The following is a 14,464-nucleotide window of genomic DNA, read 5'->3' on the forward strand; positions in this document are numbered from 1 at the left end:
GCATGTGTCAAGTATTCACTTTGTCGGTGCTGCTGGTCCGGGAATGGGTAAAGCGGCAAATTATTGCAGCTGTTTAAACCTACGCTAGCACGCGTCTTTATAGAAAGGCCTCACTGTGTGGAGTTAGAAAATAAATATTGTCCCCCGTTACGGGATATGGATCGAGGCTGGTCGACAGGTGCACCAGGGAAGGTACTCGAACCTGGAGGATTCTTAGTATCCTCGGAAATTCCATCGTTGGCGGGTGTGCGATTTGGCAAAATAAAAATTCTTGTGTTACCAGTGATCAGTACAACCCGAGGGAGGCAGGAGAGGGATATAATATTTTAAACGAAATCTGTTGAACAAAAGATGTGCCCAAATAGTGAAATTGTTTGCTGCAATACATACATATAAAACAAGTAAGATAAATTCAAAAGTAATTAAGCCAAGCAGAACCAACGATTTCAAACTCTTGGCACCTCTTCACTAAGTTACTCTAACTGAACGTTTTAAACTTTCAAAGATGAAAAAATAGTGTCATACTAACGACCAGTTCCGGTTAATATGATACGTGTCTCATTAATTATCCATCACATGCTATAATTTTTTTTACCGACAAATAAACAGCTTGAAACATTTCTTCGCAAATTTCCCGAACACAGAAGGTTCCATCCGGTTCAATCAACTGCAAACCGGTCGCTTCTCGTTTGATCGGGTGCCGACTGAAACAACCGTGTGAAGCTTACAAACACTAATTCATGTCCAAAGTGGCCCAAAAGTTTTATTTTCTTTTACAAAAACGGTACGAACAGATCGCACCTTGGCGCGACAATAATTAGCGAAAAAGTGAAAGTGTTTTCAAACGAATTCATCGTGCTAGGGGAAATATTTTAAACAATTCCGTTAAGTTACTAGGGAACATAAAGAGTATGTAAAAAACATTTTTTTTCGAATTATTTTCGTAAGTGAAAAAGAAGTACTATCGTCATTCACAGCACTTCAGACGGATGTGGACTGATAATTCAAAGGCATGCATCCAACTGCCTGTATTGAGTTATGTGTTGCGATAAAACATGTTAAACAAACAACTCCGTTACACATTACTCCCCATAAGCGTATTAGTTAGCTCCAGAGATGCTGGAAGCACACAATATTTTCGTTGTCTGAGCTGAATCGAACAGCTGATTGGTCTGTTTACAGTATCAATTTTCACCTCCTATTGAGCGCCGGATTCTGGTCCGGTTGGCATGCTTTTCGTGCTAATTCTTACTGCTAAAAATGGACCAATCCCTTCCATCCGTCCGGTCCGAAAAACATTGAAAACACTACATTGACTACACGACCAACGCGTTATGTGTTCTATGGGTTTGCGTTGTTTGTTTTCAAAGTTCCCAAAATGAATCTGTCGGTACCCGAGGGTACCACGGTTTGTTTCAACCTCAGTTCTCCGGACAGGGTTTCATTGATCGGTTGATAGTGTGAACACCGTAGAGCGGGCACAAATTTCAATCTATCGAAATCCTTCCACTTACCAGCGAAAGTTAAGTTGAAAGTAAAACAGATAAAAGTTCAATATAACAACAATCCAGCATGGTGTGGAGCCATCGTTTTCCACTGACGAGCTTCATCGATCGCATGGTGAGTGCGGTTCGGAGGGTGAAAACGGTGCAACCCGATGCAACCGACAGCAAAACCGACCACATTGTGCATCCGAAACCAACAGAAGCCCATACGACCACGTTGCCGAAGGTGGCCATCTTTACCGTCGAAGGCGAACCGACCGAACAGGAATGGACTTCGATCGATCTGGAGTCGGAATTCGACAATTCTATGCGTGACGAAGGTCATCCCGAGACAGATAATCACTTGGCAAGGTAAGTGACCTAACTAACGAGAACAAACCAGTCCATTGTTCGAAGGAGGCGCCTGGTGGTTTGTAGACTTTTTGAACGAATTGAAATAGTGTTGATATCTGGCATGACGGCCAACCGTAAAGGATGTTTCAAACGAGAATATCAACGCACAGAACATGGCTAGTGTTTTCGTTCGAGAAAGCTGTTCCTGCCATCTTAAACGAGTAAATCACGATCCAGCAGGAAACTCACAAACACTTGCGATGACATCAACGCTTTCAACGCAGCGCAGAGAATACAGTGTTGTGCATAACAACACAGCAGGAAAATAAAAGATCGTACACAAAACATACACAAAAGCTAATACAGAACAGATGATCGAACATGAAACGTACGGTCGACGATTGGACGAGTCGAATCGACCTCACGCTAATTATTTGACCCAACATTGTGTCTGAATTGTATCATCCATCGATTCTATTAGTAACAAATAATCAAATTATTGGACACGAGCGCATCCAGACAAAACTACTTTGAAAAACTTCATTATCCATTTTAACATTCTGTTCATTGAGCCAGAAACATAATTGCATAAATAATTGCATAAATATAAAAAAAAATCAAAACAAACTACTTACCGCTCAGCAATTCACATTCAAGTGGTTGATAACACTCCTTTCCACTTATCACCGTAGCGATCCGCTTCCGCGCCTGGAGCACTATCGAATGTCGCAGAAAGCCATTCGGCGTCCCTCGATAGGGGAACTGCACGGTGACCTGGACGAGCAGAGTTCGGTAAGTACTTTCCCTGGTTTTGACCTCCTTCACGGCCACGATGCTGTCACTTGAACTCTCAACCGATCACCCTCCTTCCGTGTAGGTGTCGAACGACAAGAATGACCAGCCGACGGGGGGCGGGGGACACGGAACGCGCTTTGGCTGGATACAGGGTGTGTTGATTCCGTGCCTGCTGAACATTTGGGGCGTAATGCTGTTTCTGCGGCTCAGCTGGATTGTGGCGCTGGCGGGTGTTCTGGAGACGCTGCTTATCATCGGCCTGTCGTACGTGGTGTGCGTCATCACGACCCTCTCGCTGTCGGCCATCTGCACCAATGGGCAGGTGAAGGGCGGTGGTATCTACTACCTGATCTCTCGCTCGCTCGGGCCCGAGTTTGGCGGTGCGGTGGGCATCGTGCTTGCGTTTGCCAACTCCGTCGCGGCATCGATGAACACGATCGGGTTCTGTAACTCACTGAACCAGCTGCTAGGTAAACAAGGGGCAATCGGGCACTTGACGGCGGGTCTTTTTAATCCATTCCATCCATGTGTTTTGTAGCGAGTTTCGGGGTAAAAATTGTCGATGGAGGACTGAACGACGTGCGCATCGTTGGCACGATCACGATCATCGTGATGGTGGTGATCTGCACCGTCGGCATGGATTGGGAGATAAAGGTGCAGAACTTTCTCGTGCTAGCTATCGTGATCGCCATCGGAAACTTTGTCGTCGGGGTGTTCGTCGGCCCCAGGACGGACGAACAGCTCGGGAAGGGTTTCTCGGGGTTGTCGGGCGATCGGCTGCTGGCTAACCTTGGCCCAGATTATCGCTACAGCGAGGGGATCGAGCAGAACTTCTTCAGCGTATTTGGTATCTTCTTCCCGAGCGTGACGGGTGTTCAGGCTGGAGCGAACATCTGTGGCGAGCTGAAGGATCCAGCTACAGCCATACCAAAGGGTACGCTGCTGGCGCTACTCATATCCGGTGTGTCTTATGTGTTGTTTGTGCTGCTTGCCGGTTCCGCAAGTCATCGCGATGCCACGGGTAGTCTGGAGGATCTAGTGAATGGGACATTCGTTGACCGTTGCCGGCGAGCGCTGACCACCGACGAACCGTGCCAGTACGGGCTGCACAACGACTACACCGTAATGCAACTGATGGCCGTTTCGGGGCTCCTTATCTACGCTGGTTGTTTCGCGGCCACTCTCTCGACCGCACTGACAAACCTCTTGTCGGTGCCACGGATCATTCAGGCGCTTGGAACCGATCGGCTCTACCCAGGCCTGATGTTCTTCGCTCGAGGATACGGCAAACGTCAAGAACCATACCGGGCGTATGCGCTGGTGCTCGCTGTTTCCGTCCTATTCGTACTGCTGGCGAAACTGAATCTAATCGCGCCTCTTATCACCAACTTCTACCTAGCGTCGTATGCCTTGATCAACTTCTGCACGTTTCACGCGGCCACGGTGAAACCGATCGGATGGCGTCCAACCTTCCGATTCTACCACCCTTGGGTGAGCCTGTTCGGAACGGTCCTGTGCGTGCTGATCGCCTTCCTGATCGACATCATCTCGACCGGTGTTACGATGGTGCTGATCACGGTACTTCACCTGACCGTGTTTTACCGTAAACCAAACGTTAACTGGGGCTCGACGACACAAGCACAGACGTACAAGTCTGCCCTTTCGGCCGCCTTCCGCCTGCAGTGCGTCGGCGATCACGTCAAGAACTATCACCCGTCGGTGCTGGTGTTGGCTGGGAAGGCATCCGCCCGACCACCGCTTATCGATCTGGCACATCAAATCACCAAAGGGCAGGCTCTGATGATCGTTGGTGACGTAGTGCCGAATCGTCTTTCCCATCGACGGCGAGAGCTGAGGGCTGTCGATAGCCAACGGTTCCTGAGGGAGCGCCATATCCGTGCGTTTTACCAGCAGCTCGATGGGATCGGATTTGGTGAGGGCGCGCGAGCGCTCATTCAGACTGCTGGCGTGGGGAAGCTTGCGCCAAACATTGCACTGATCGGGTACAAGTCCGACTGGATGCGGTGTTCCTTGGTGGACCTACAAACTTACTACAACGTGCTGAAGTGAGAATCTGCAATACAATAGAACGTCAGTTCGTGGGACAACTTACCAAAAAACATGTATTCCTCCTTTTCATAGTGACGTTTTCGACAACCGGATGGCGCTCGCTATTCTAAGGCTCCCCAATGGGCTAGACCTTACGCACCTTACTAACGAGCCCGGACCGGATGACAATCGCACGATGAGCGCCAACGAGTCCTTCGCTAGCCTACAGCACTTCACCGGCAATGTGTCCCCACGAAAGGCAATGAAGTGGCCGCGCAAGATTTCAATCATGAATAGCGAGGGCAGCCCGTCGAGAACTAGCCGTGAAAGCGTCCCATCAGTCTCACGGAGTGGTTCCTGGATACCGCGCGAGCTGCTCGACCGCTTGCAAGTGTTCCGGCGCAAACAGGCCTCCGGAACCATCGACGTCTGGTGGCTGTACGACGATGGTGGGCTGACGATGCTAATTCCGCACATCCTGTCGCTCCGATCGAAGTGGGCGCTGTGTAAAGTGCGCGTATTCGCCCTCACCAACAGGCAGAGTGCGCTAGAAGAGGACCGCAAAAAGTAAGTGACAACCAGAAAAGAACGTGAAGTGTGAAAAGGTGTGCGTAACCACTATTGCTTTTTTCCGTCAGTATGGCCAACCTTCTTGCGAAACTACGCATCGAATACGCCTCGCTTACCATGTTGCCGAATGTGGCGAAGCTTCCCCGGCCGGACACGGTCGCCATGCATCGACAGTTGTTGAAACATTTCGAACCATTCCCGATGCAGCTCAACCCACCAGAACTGAGCAATACGGAGCGGGCAGCGATGGACGTAAAAACTAACCGGCAGCTACGCCTACGCGAAATGATCCTGGAACACTCGCCGGAAGCGGCACTGATCGTTATGTCGATGCCCATGCCTCGATTGGTGAGCCCCACTTGAAAGACCAACTCAAAGTACGTTTATTGATATGCTTTTATCTTCGCCAGGGAACTGTGTCCGCTCCACTCTACATGTCCTGGCTGGAGATGCTTACCAAGGATATGCCCCCGATGCTGCTGGTACGAGGTAACCAAACGTCGGTACTCACGTTTTATTCGTAAGAAGTGGGGTCCGCGACAGCCGAGCGGTAGCGCCTGTTAGAAAATCGGCCCATGAGCGCCGGGGCTTATCACCTCGACGGCGTGGGTTCGAATCCCAACCGAGACCGGGCCCTCCTCCCCTCTACGAGAGGACAAACAAGTCTCGTAAGCCCTTAACGGGTAGGCATGACCAAGAGGTCGTTACGCCAAAAAGTGAAAACTCTTTCAATAAAGAAACAGATTTTATAGCAGAACAGAAGAGAATCAAGAAATTATAAATATATAATAAAACCCCTAGTTGGAATAATTTTTTCCACTTTCCGGCACTATTCGTGATACAACAAATAAATACGCCAAACACGTACGCACCAAACTACAGAGAGAGACATTATTGATCAAATTTATTATTTTTACACTTTTATCTTAATCTCGCGCGGATTGAACTCTATGAGAAAAGTACACTCGCTATTGTAATTTAGTCGCGTTTTTACATCGATATTGCATCCAACAAATGCCTTTTTCATTCAAAAATGAACAAAAAATAATGTGTTCTTCCAATTGCCGAAAGATGCCATTATTCCAACATTTTCATCCATCCAAAGAACACACAAATAGTACGTTCGTTTTGGGTTCGTTTTTTGCTACAGCTCAACTAAATTAAAACCGGAAATTGTCGGTAATGTAGGAATGAAAAAGGCATTTGTGGAACTTCTACCGATGGAATAACGCCCGATATTATTTTTTAATTTATGAACGGAAGTGGTAAGGGGTTTACAAACTAATGATTTACAGGAACCGGTTTTGGCCACTAACCGTCCCGCAAATGCTAGTGTTCTAGTTACGTCACTCCAACTCAACTGAAACATTTGCTCTACGACCGTCGACTACCCCGAAGGCCGTGCCTAGAACTCACAGCTACATCTCGGCGCCGCATCGACTCATCCCCCCCAATGCCATCCTCGTTCCGACGGCCGTCTACTCGTGAGTGGGACGATTTACGATGGTGTTCCCGGCTACGACTTCGCTGGCGCGGCGCAAGCCGTCCTTTCCCTACCGGAGACCGGGGGGCACGACCTCCATCGATACTACGTTGGGTCTCCTGCGAGCGCCCTCTTGTGATCCCTGCCGCAGACGACGCCTGTCTGGAAGCCATTCGGGCGCGCTTTTCTTCCAACACACCGTCGTCGGGACGGGCCGCGCTAGTCTCGTGTGGTCTTCTTCTGTCCAACCCATCCGTCCCATCGGGCTTTCGTCGATGCCGCCGGTCTGGACTGTCGGGAGATTTCGGTCGAGTGCGTGATGCGGGACGAGCACGTCTTGGATTCTCTGCTTCGCTGCTACTACCACTGCTGCTTCCACTTGAGTCTTCCTGCGATTCGGACGAGGAAGGCGTACGAGGTGGTTTCCGTGGTTCGCCATTAAAACGTCCCGAACGCTGCTGCGCCTCCCGTCGCGAAGACTCCCGTTGATCGGGAGACTTGCCTTCACGTCTGCGGTGTACTGGTGGTGGTGGTGGTGTTGTTGGCGGACGAATTTCCCTGCGCTTATGCCCGTTGCCGTGTGAGGCTGGTTCTGGATTTGTATGGTTTCTCGTACGCCTCTCGGGCACCTTACGACGATCATTCTGACGCTCCTCATCATCTTCGTCACTGTCTTCTTCGTCATCCTCGTCGTCGTCATCCTCCTCATCATCATCCTCTTCCTCCTCGTCATCGTCGTCGTCTTCCTCTTTATGATCCTCGGCCTCCTTAGCGCGGCGCTTCTTTTTCTCCCGTTCCTTGCGCACTTGCAGCTCCCTCTCCATTTGCTGTCGCAGCAGCCGCTCACGCACTTCCTCTTCGATTTCCTTTGTACTTTTAGAACCGAGCGTATCCGTTCGCACAATGATGCGATGTTTTTTGAACGATTCCGATACGACCGCCGGCTCCTCGTCTTCATCCCGGACGTTTCCGATGAGTGCACCCCCATTGTTATGCTCGGGAATGAACGGTGGTTCTGGTGGTGGCGGTAATTCGGGCGGTGATCTAGGCCCTATAGGACCCGGGATGAAGGGTTCTTCCTCCTGCTGATCCGGTTCGTTTGGCGCCTTAGGCTCAGCGGAGTCAGCACGCCGTGGCCGAGGGGAACGATGCCTTCGTGAAGATCGGTGTTTGTAGTTGGAGCGGGAACGCGAGTGCGACTTTGAACGGGAACGCGACCGGGAGTGGGAACGCGATCTGGTAGAGCCCCGAATGGTTGAAACCAAGTTTTTCGACGTCGGTTTCGACAATTGCACGGCAGGCTTCTTCGATCGCTCATCCGAGCGGGTGCGTGATCGAGAGCGGGTGCGTTTGCTCCGATGGTGGCTGTGCGAACGGGACCGCGATTTTGACCTACTACGGCTACGGTGCTCCGATTTGGACTTTCGGGAGCGTGAGCGCGATCGTGATCTGGAAGTCGTTCGGGAACTGGAACGCGAACGATGGCTGCGACTTCTACGACTGCGGCTTCGGCTGCGGCTTCTGCTACGGCTACTTCTCGAGCGTGACCGACGGCTTCGGCTTCGACTTGACCGCCGTCGATGCCGTGACCGGGATCGTGAGCGCGAATACGATCGACTACCCGTTCGGACGTAACCATCGTAATCGTCGCCACCACGGCCTCCCCGATAGTAGTCGTATCCGCCGCGGCCACGATAACCGCTGCCACGACCTCGCAAAACACCACCCGGACCACCGCGAGGATAGCGTGGTGGACCTCTGGTGGCCGTTCGGAACGGGCCTCGGTATGCCATCGAGCTCGCGTAGTACTGCGCATAGAACGGATCGTAAGCGTACGGGTAGCTCATACCGGCCGTCCAGTCCATCCCAGGGTACATGGCCGTCGGAGGATAGGCTGCTGCGGGATGCATCGGTGGTCCGTAACCCATTGCGCTTCGATCGTACGGCATGCCCTGAGCCGAAGGATACGGAGCCGAAGGATGTTGTTGCGCTTGAGGACCGTCCCGATTTTCTCGCTTTATTTTCTCCTCACCAGATAGCGGTTCCTCTTCCTCGTTCGACGATTCTTCCGAAGAGGACACATCCGAGTCACCGGACTTCTTGGAGGATGCCCGCGACTTGCGTTTCTTCTTCACCTTCGTCTGGGGCGTATCGCTAAGGATTGCATCGTCCGAGCTGATCGTGTTGATGCTCGGCGAACGGGACCGTTCCACCTTCACGCCGAGTCCCGAACTAAGCACCTTCTTCAGCACACTGCCATCCTTGGCCTGTTTCAAACGCACCCGCATCCTTTCCAGCTCCTTTTCCTGCGTAGCTTTCAGCTTGTTTGCCTTCTTCTTACGATCCTGCGTCGATGAAACGCTTACGTTATCATTCCCTTCGCCATCGCTCGATATGAGGCTTTTTTGTTTCCCTTTCTCGAGAGAGTGTTTCATCTGACGGGGTGGGAAATAAAATAAGACATTTTGAAACCCATTCTTTCCTGTGTAAATATGGAATGGAAAAAGCGCTAACCTTCATGCGTTCGAATAATGCATCCAATAGACGGATGCTCTCTAGCTTACGCTGCGCTTCGAGCAACTTTTTCTCCTCCAGCCTTATCTTTTGACTGATCTCATCCGACTCCTTTTGGCGTAATTTTTGCAGATGTTTTTCCTTACGCCGTTGTTCCCGCTGCAACTGCAACTCGATTTCGGCTTGACGCTTTTCTTCCTTTTGCTTTCTGCATGCGAAAACACACATGTGCATTAGTAATTCATTTGATTAACAAAAAATGTCTGTACGGTTGTAGAAAAGATAAATCAGAAACTAAAACATAATACTCTGGTAAAGTGGTAATATATCATCCAAACCTTTCCAGCTCCTTGCGCGCCTCCTCCTCAGCCAATCGTTTTTTCTCCTGTTCCTCCTTCTCCCGATCGACAGCGATCAAACGATCGCGTACGACCTGACGTTTCTTCACCGACGCGTCGCTTAGATGCTTGGTCTGATCGAAGTCCACCGCAATCGTAACCGCCAGGTTACGTTCGCCCTCCTTGCGCACCAGCTTCATGCCACGAAACTCGTCCATCGCCTTCACAAACCCGACGTATTCGGAAAACTGCACGTACCTACACCCGGTGTGATTGCAGTTGTGGAAGAAAGCAAACAAACGGAGACAAAAAAGGAGAGAAGAAAAAGAACAAACACATTGCGAAACGGAGACCAACAACTTGGACGAACTTTAAACACACGCACACACGATCGACAGACGATTGGTTCTTTATGTAAAATCAACCGCTCCATCATCCTGCGTCCCAAAATCATTCATATACTATCAGCTGCCCTGCCAGGCGTAACATACCCTTCGAAGTACATCTCCTGGTCGAAGCTAAACTTCTTCATACCGGACATGTGCGCTTTCATCTGCGACCGGTACGGATCGCAGATCGGTATGTCCACCGCGCGCACCTCACCGAACTTCTCGAAGATGCGCTTGAAGATGTTCTCACTCGGTTTGGCGTTGTCGTCGTTTTCGGCGTGCCGTGGGCAGAACCACTTGATCGGCAGGTTGCTGAAATGGATCGTATCGGGCCGCTCGCCCGCCTTCATCTCGTCCATGTTGCGGGCATCGCGGAAAAACGAATCCCAATCGTGCCGGGTCGGGAAATCGTCCTTCGCCTCCGATGCTCGCACCTTCACCGATTCGTCAAACCCGGCCAACCGCAACGGGCGACCGTCGAGCCGGGACAGGACGGCTTTCAGTTTGCCTCGGTCCTCGAGCTCCCCTTCAAACCGTATGAAGCCAACGGTGCTTTTCGAGACCTGAGATGATAGTAAAGGGGTCAGAGAGGGTGATCAATCTTTGAACCAATTTTGGACTACTTACCTTCAACAGGGAGAACCGATCCGGCAGTATCATCTGGCGCATCTTCTCCATGACGTCAAAGTTGGAGATGGTCTTGCCCGTAATCGTAGCAGGCAGCGCGACCGAGATGTTGAACTTGGCCAGCGGCTTGAGGTACAAGCTGTGCGGCAGATAGAGCGGCACGCAATCGTTGACATCTTGTATAGTCTGTATCATTTTGGCCAATCGTCGTTCCCCCGAGCAAAATGAAGTCACAAATCACACAAAAAACAACCCCACAACACAATCCAAGCCGACGAAAAAGATGCAAAGCTCACCAGGCAGTTTTTGGTAGTTTTGCGTTTAGTTTTTCACCAGAAACATCACCAGCACATTTTCACAATTTTACGTTTCGTTCAATCATTGCCAGTTTGGTAGTTGTCCATTTTTTGGCAATTCAACGATTGAGTATTTTATGTTGGCATTCATTATGTTTTAACAATTTTCGTTTTTCAGCACACCATTTGTGTGTGTGTGAGCACGCGAAAATATAGAAAGAAGAAAGAAGAATCAAGTTAGCTGAGTAACAAATTTACGACGGGACGTCTGGTGCAATGGTGGATGGACGAAGAGTACTGCAAAACCGACGCTCCTCCTCCGCGCTATCCCACTAAAGAAAAATCCCTGGAAATAGACACACCACCGCACCACACCGTTGCACGATCGCAAATAGGGGCCCGCTTTCTAGGGACGCCCGGAATCGATGATTTTGCCGATGAAAAGTCGTCCGATAAATTTTCCGATGTGCTCTTTTTTGCCTTTTCCCGAAAGAGTTGATGTGAGCTTTTTTTCTTTTTGGCCTCCTCGCCCAATCCTCGGGGAAGTGGGAAAAGGTCACACCATCGCTGCTAGGTGATTAAGGCTTAAAATCGTCTCGCACTTGCGACAAATCGCATCTCCTCGGGCACCAGGGTCAGCAGTTGATATGCCAGTAGACCTTTTGTGTTAATTTTAAAGGATTCTTTCAGTGCAAATGGTAGATTTTTCACTTTATTCTCGGTGCCACAAATTGCTCGTTCGTCAGAGTGACTAGTGCTGTGCAAAGGTTTGATAGCTTCGGTTCGTTGACAGAATGTTTTGACAGAAGCATCTTTACCTGCGCCATGTTGGAAATTATTTTGGAACAAACTTATTTGGCTCATAAAGTAATTACTTTTACTTTAGCCGGGTTTCATTAAATTGTGTGGCGAATTAGAACGATGTTTAAACTACTTCCGATGGGGAACTAAGAGTAAATTTTTCATTTTCTTTTCGATACTTTCAGCTGGTCTGGTTTTCGAAAATCGCTTGTTGTGACAGTTATGTTCGACGTTTTCGAACATTTCAACACCAGAAATAAAAGTCGCAGCCGACTGAATGCACCAGTTTGTAATCAGCGTTTCTACGTAAAACATCGGCAGATTATCTAGTGTTAAAAAAGTAAGTAACTTTTTAAAATGCATCTGATTTTGGGAACTACTTCTGTGATAAACATGCTAATGAAGCAATTAAAGATGTTAATATAAGTTAAACTACGTAAAAGAAAGCCGGCACCAAACGATTAACGTTTGTGATGCGTAGCTGTTTTGGTTTCGCCGATTTGTGAATCAGCAAATTTTTTGTTGAAAAAAGCGAAAACGAATGTCGCGTTAACAAAAACTGCAGTTTATTTTCATCCTATCGTGTGTGTTTTCTTTCTTGGCTTTATTTTTGTTTCGTAAAGGTAACTGTAATATCATTTGAAGCCGTAGATTGGGACGAAAATATACAAAATGGCTCAAAAACTGGCGGTCGCCATCGTTTTACTAGCGTTGGCCATACTTGGGAATGCCGATTTCGTAAGGTAAGTCCATCATCTCTTGGAACATTCGCGTATTATTTTACTCGCTAGACTTGTAATCTAATTATTCATCATTGTCCTATGTAATTTGAAACGGTAAGCGTTCGTTTTTTCCCTTTTCACCTGCATTGACCTGCGAAGTTCTAGCGTATAACAAAGAACGGTCCGGTTCAAACATGTCTGACTCATCCTACAGCTGTATTATGGCTTCGTGTTTACGTTGATTGATAAATCGCTATCGTGCGCGATTGTTTCGCGTTATTTTGATGGCCTTTCTGGCCCCCATACAGGAGAGTTCACATCTCATCGCTTAGGGCGAACTACTGGTTGATAACGAGAATTTTTGTTGTTGTTGTTTTTGAAGAAATGCATATTATGGTTTCTTTCAACCGAATCTTCTTTTTCTACGTCGTTCAGAGTACCGCTGCATAAGGCCCCGTCGGCCCGGGATCATTTCCGTAGCGTTGGAACCGAAGTCAGGCAGCTCCGTCTGAAGTATGGAGATACGACTGGGCCGGTTCCGGAGCCATTGTCGAACTATCTCGATGTAAGTTGAACAAAAATGTCTCTATCCGTTGGTAATGGATGGTATTAATTCTTCTGCTTTTGCATACCCTACGCTAGGCTCAATACTTTGGTGCTATTTCGATCGGAACACCACCGCAAAGCTTCAAGGTGGTTTTCGACACGGGTTCGTCCAACCTCTGGGTACCGTCGAAGGAGTGTTCATTCACGAACATTGCCTGCCTGATGCACAACAAGTATAACGCTAAGAAGTCATCCACCTTCGAAAAGAACGGTACGGCGTTCCACATTCAATACGGCACCGGGAGCTTGACCGGATACCTGTCAACCGATACCGTCACCGTGGGAGGCGTTGCGGTCGAGAAGCAAACGTTTGCCGAGGCGATCCAGGAGCCGGGTCTGGTGTTTGTGGCCGCCAAGTTCGATGGCATCCTCGGGCTGGCGTACAAATCGATCTCGGTGGACGGCGTGGTGCCCGTGTTCTACAACATGTTCAATCAGAACAAGATTGATTCGCCCGTCTTCTCGTTCTACCTGAACCGCGATCCAAGTGCGGCCGAGGGTGGCGAGATTATTTTCGGAGGTTCCGACCCGCAGCACTACACGGGCGACTTCACGTACCTGAGCGTGGACCGTAAGGCGTACTGGCAGTTTAAGATGGATGCGGTCTCGGTTGGCGACAGCCAGTTCTGCAATAATGGCTGCGAAGCGATTGCCGACACGGGCACCAGCCTCATTGCGGGACCGGTCGAAGAAGTGACGGCCATTAACAAGGCCATCGGAGGCACCCCGATCCTGAACGGTGAGTACATGGTGGACTGCTCGTTGATCCCGAGCCTGCCGAAGATTACCTTCACCCTGGCTGGCAAATCGTTTGTGCTGGAGGGGGCCGACTATATCCTACGCATCGCTCAGATGGGCAAGACGATCTGTCTGTCCGGTTTCATGGGCATTGATATTCCGCCACCGAATGGACCGCTGTGGATTCTGGGAGATGTCTTTATTGGCAAATACTATACCGAGTTCGACATGGGTAACGACCGTGTGGGCTTCGCTACGGCTGTCTAAAGCCTAAAAACCAAAGCAGCAGCTAATTTGCCGAAAGACAAACACTTTTTAAACATGTGGTTTTTTATAGACCTAGAAAAATGAATTACAAAATCAGCTAATAATTAATGCATTTTTATTACCGTTGAACAATTACTGTACGAAAGAAATTAAACTGTTGTTGCTTTTCTACATGCACACTCATCCGACAGAAACACTTTGGTATAACCAAATGTGACGACCAAGTAAATTAGTGCTAAACGAATTTATTAGAGTAGGCGCCGAGATCAAAGAAGACAGCTGATCGTATGTAAACGAATATAAAAGTAAGGCAGTTAAGAAAACCAGGCCAGGGAAGCAACTCTAATTTTAAAAGTGGCTTATAAGGAGACAGAATGTTTAATTCCGAAAATTCTCTCGAGCTCAAATGATATGCTGATTAAATGTTGAAT

General features: G+C 49.0%; 3 protein-coding genes across 5 annotated transcripts; 2 read left to right on the top strand and 1 right to left on the bottom strand.

The window, feature by feature from the left end:
- Positions 1 to 1,572: 1,572 nt before the first annotated feature.
- LOC131272489 (bumetanide-sensitive sodium-(potassium)-chloride cotransporter-like) lies at positions 1,573 to 5,974 on the top strand. The gene is made up of 7 exons (XM_058274233.1): positions 1,573 to 1,856; positions 2,531 to 2,630; positions 2,716 to 3,103; positions 3,172 to 4,699; positions 4,776 to 5,249; positions 5,321 to 5,600; positions 5,663 to 5,974. The coding sequence occupies exons 1-7, from the start codon at positions 1,573 to 1,575 to the stop codon at positions 5,774 to 5,776; spliced, it is 3,168 nt and encodes a 1,055-aa protein (XP_058130216.1). The 3' UTR covers positions 5,777 to 5,974.
- A 155-nt stretch (positions 5,975 to 6,129) lies between these two features.
- LOC131258795 (A-kinase anchor protein 17A) lies at positions 6,130 to 11,637 on the bottom strand. 2 transcript variants are annotated; one of them, XM_058260174.1, is made up of 6 exons: positions 11,559 to 11,608; positions 10,604 to 10,789; positions 10,079 to 10,539; positions 9,588 to 9,845; positions 9,250 to 9,457; positions 6,130 to 9,170 (listed from the first exon to the last, which is right to left on the bottom strand). In XM_058260174.1, exons 2-6 carry the CDS (start codon positions 10,652 to 10,654, stop codon positions 6,627 to 6,629), a joined length of 3,522 nt encoding a protein of 1,173 aa, XP_058116157.1. In that variant the 5' UTR covers positions 10,655 to 10,789; positions 11,559 to 11,608; the 3' UTR covers positions 6,130 to 6,626. The 2 variants fall into 2 exon arrangements, with proteins under 2 accessions (XP_058116157.1, XP_058116156.1); XM_058260173.1 differs by having other exon boundaries at positions 10,604 to 11,637.
- Positions 11,638 to 11,968: 331 nt separating this feature from the next.
- On the top strand, positions 11,969 to 14,137 carry LOC131258797 (lysosomal aspartic protease). Of its 2 annotated transcripts, XM_058260179.1 has the most exons (4): positions 11,969 to 12,040; positions 12,324 to 12,443; positions 12,858 to 12,987; positions 13,065 to 14,137. In XM_058260179.1, exons 2-4 carry the CDS (start codon positions 12,373 to 12,375, stop codon positions 14,031 to 14,033), a joined length of 1,170 nt encoding a protein of 389 aa, XP_058116162.1. In that variant the 5' UTR covers positions 11,969 to 12,040; positions 12,324 to 12,372; the 3' UTR covers positions 14,034 to 14,137. The 2 variants fall into 2 exon arrangements, with proteins under 2 accessions (XP_058116162.1, XP_058116161.1); XM_058260178.1 differs by lacking the exon at positions 11,969 to 12,040 and having other exon boundaries at positions 12,290 to 12,443.
- The last annotated feature ends 327 nt before the right edge of the window (positions 14,138 to 14,464 follow it).

Source organism: Anopheles coustani, chromosome 3, assembly GCF_943734705.1.
Source record: "Anopheles coustani chromosome 3, idAnoCousDA_361_x.2, whole genome shotgun sequence".
Taxonomy (NCBI): Eukaryota; Metazoa; Arthropoda; class Insecta; order Diptera; family Culicidae; genus Anopheles; species Anopheles coustani.

Coding starts and splice junctions, on each gene's coding strand:
- LOC131272489 (XM_058274233.1), top strand. CDS start 1,573: ATGGTGTGGAGCCATCGTTTTCCACTGACGAGCTTCATCGATCGCATG. Junction 4,700..4,775: donor ACTTACTACAACGTGCTGAA/GTGAGAATCTGC, acceptor TCCTTTTCATAG/TGACGTTTTCGACAACCGGA. Junction 5,250..5,320: donor CTAGAAGAGGACCGCAAAAA/GTAAGTGACAAC, acceptor TTTTTCCGTCAG/TATGGCCAACCTTCTTGCGA.
- LOC131258795 (XM_058260173.1), bottom strand. CDS start 10,798: ATGATACAGACTATACAAGATGTCAACGATTGCGTGCCGCTCTATCTG. Junction 10,540..10,603: donor ATCGGTTCTCCCTGTTGAAG/GTAAGTAGTCCA, acceptor CTATCATCTCAG/GTCTCGAAAAGCACCGTTGG. Junction 9,171..9,249: donor CATTATTCGAACGCATGAAG/GTTAGCGCTTTT, acceptor CCACCCCGTCAG/ATGAAACACTCTCTCGAGAA.
- LOC131258797 (XM_058260179.1), top strand. CDS start 12,373: ATGGCTCAAAAACTGGCGGTCGCCATCGTTTTACTAGCGTTGGCCATA. Junction 12,444..12,857: donor GGGAATGCCGATTTCGTAAG/GTAAGTCCATCA, acceptor TACGTCGTTCAG/AGTACCGCTGCATAAGGCCC. Junction 12,988..13,064: donor CATTGTCGAACTATCTCGAT/GTAAGTTGAACA, acceptor ACCCTACGCTAG/GCTCAATACTTTGGTGCTAT.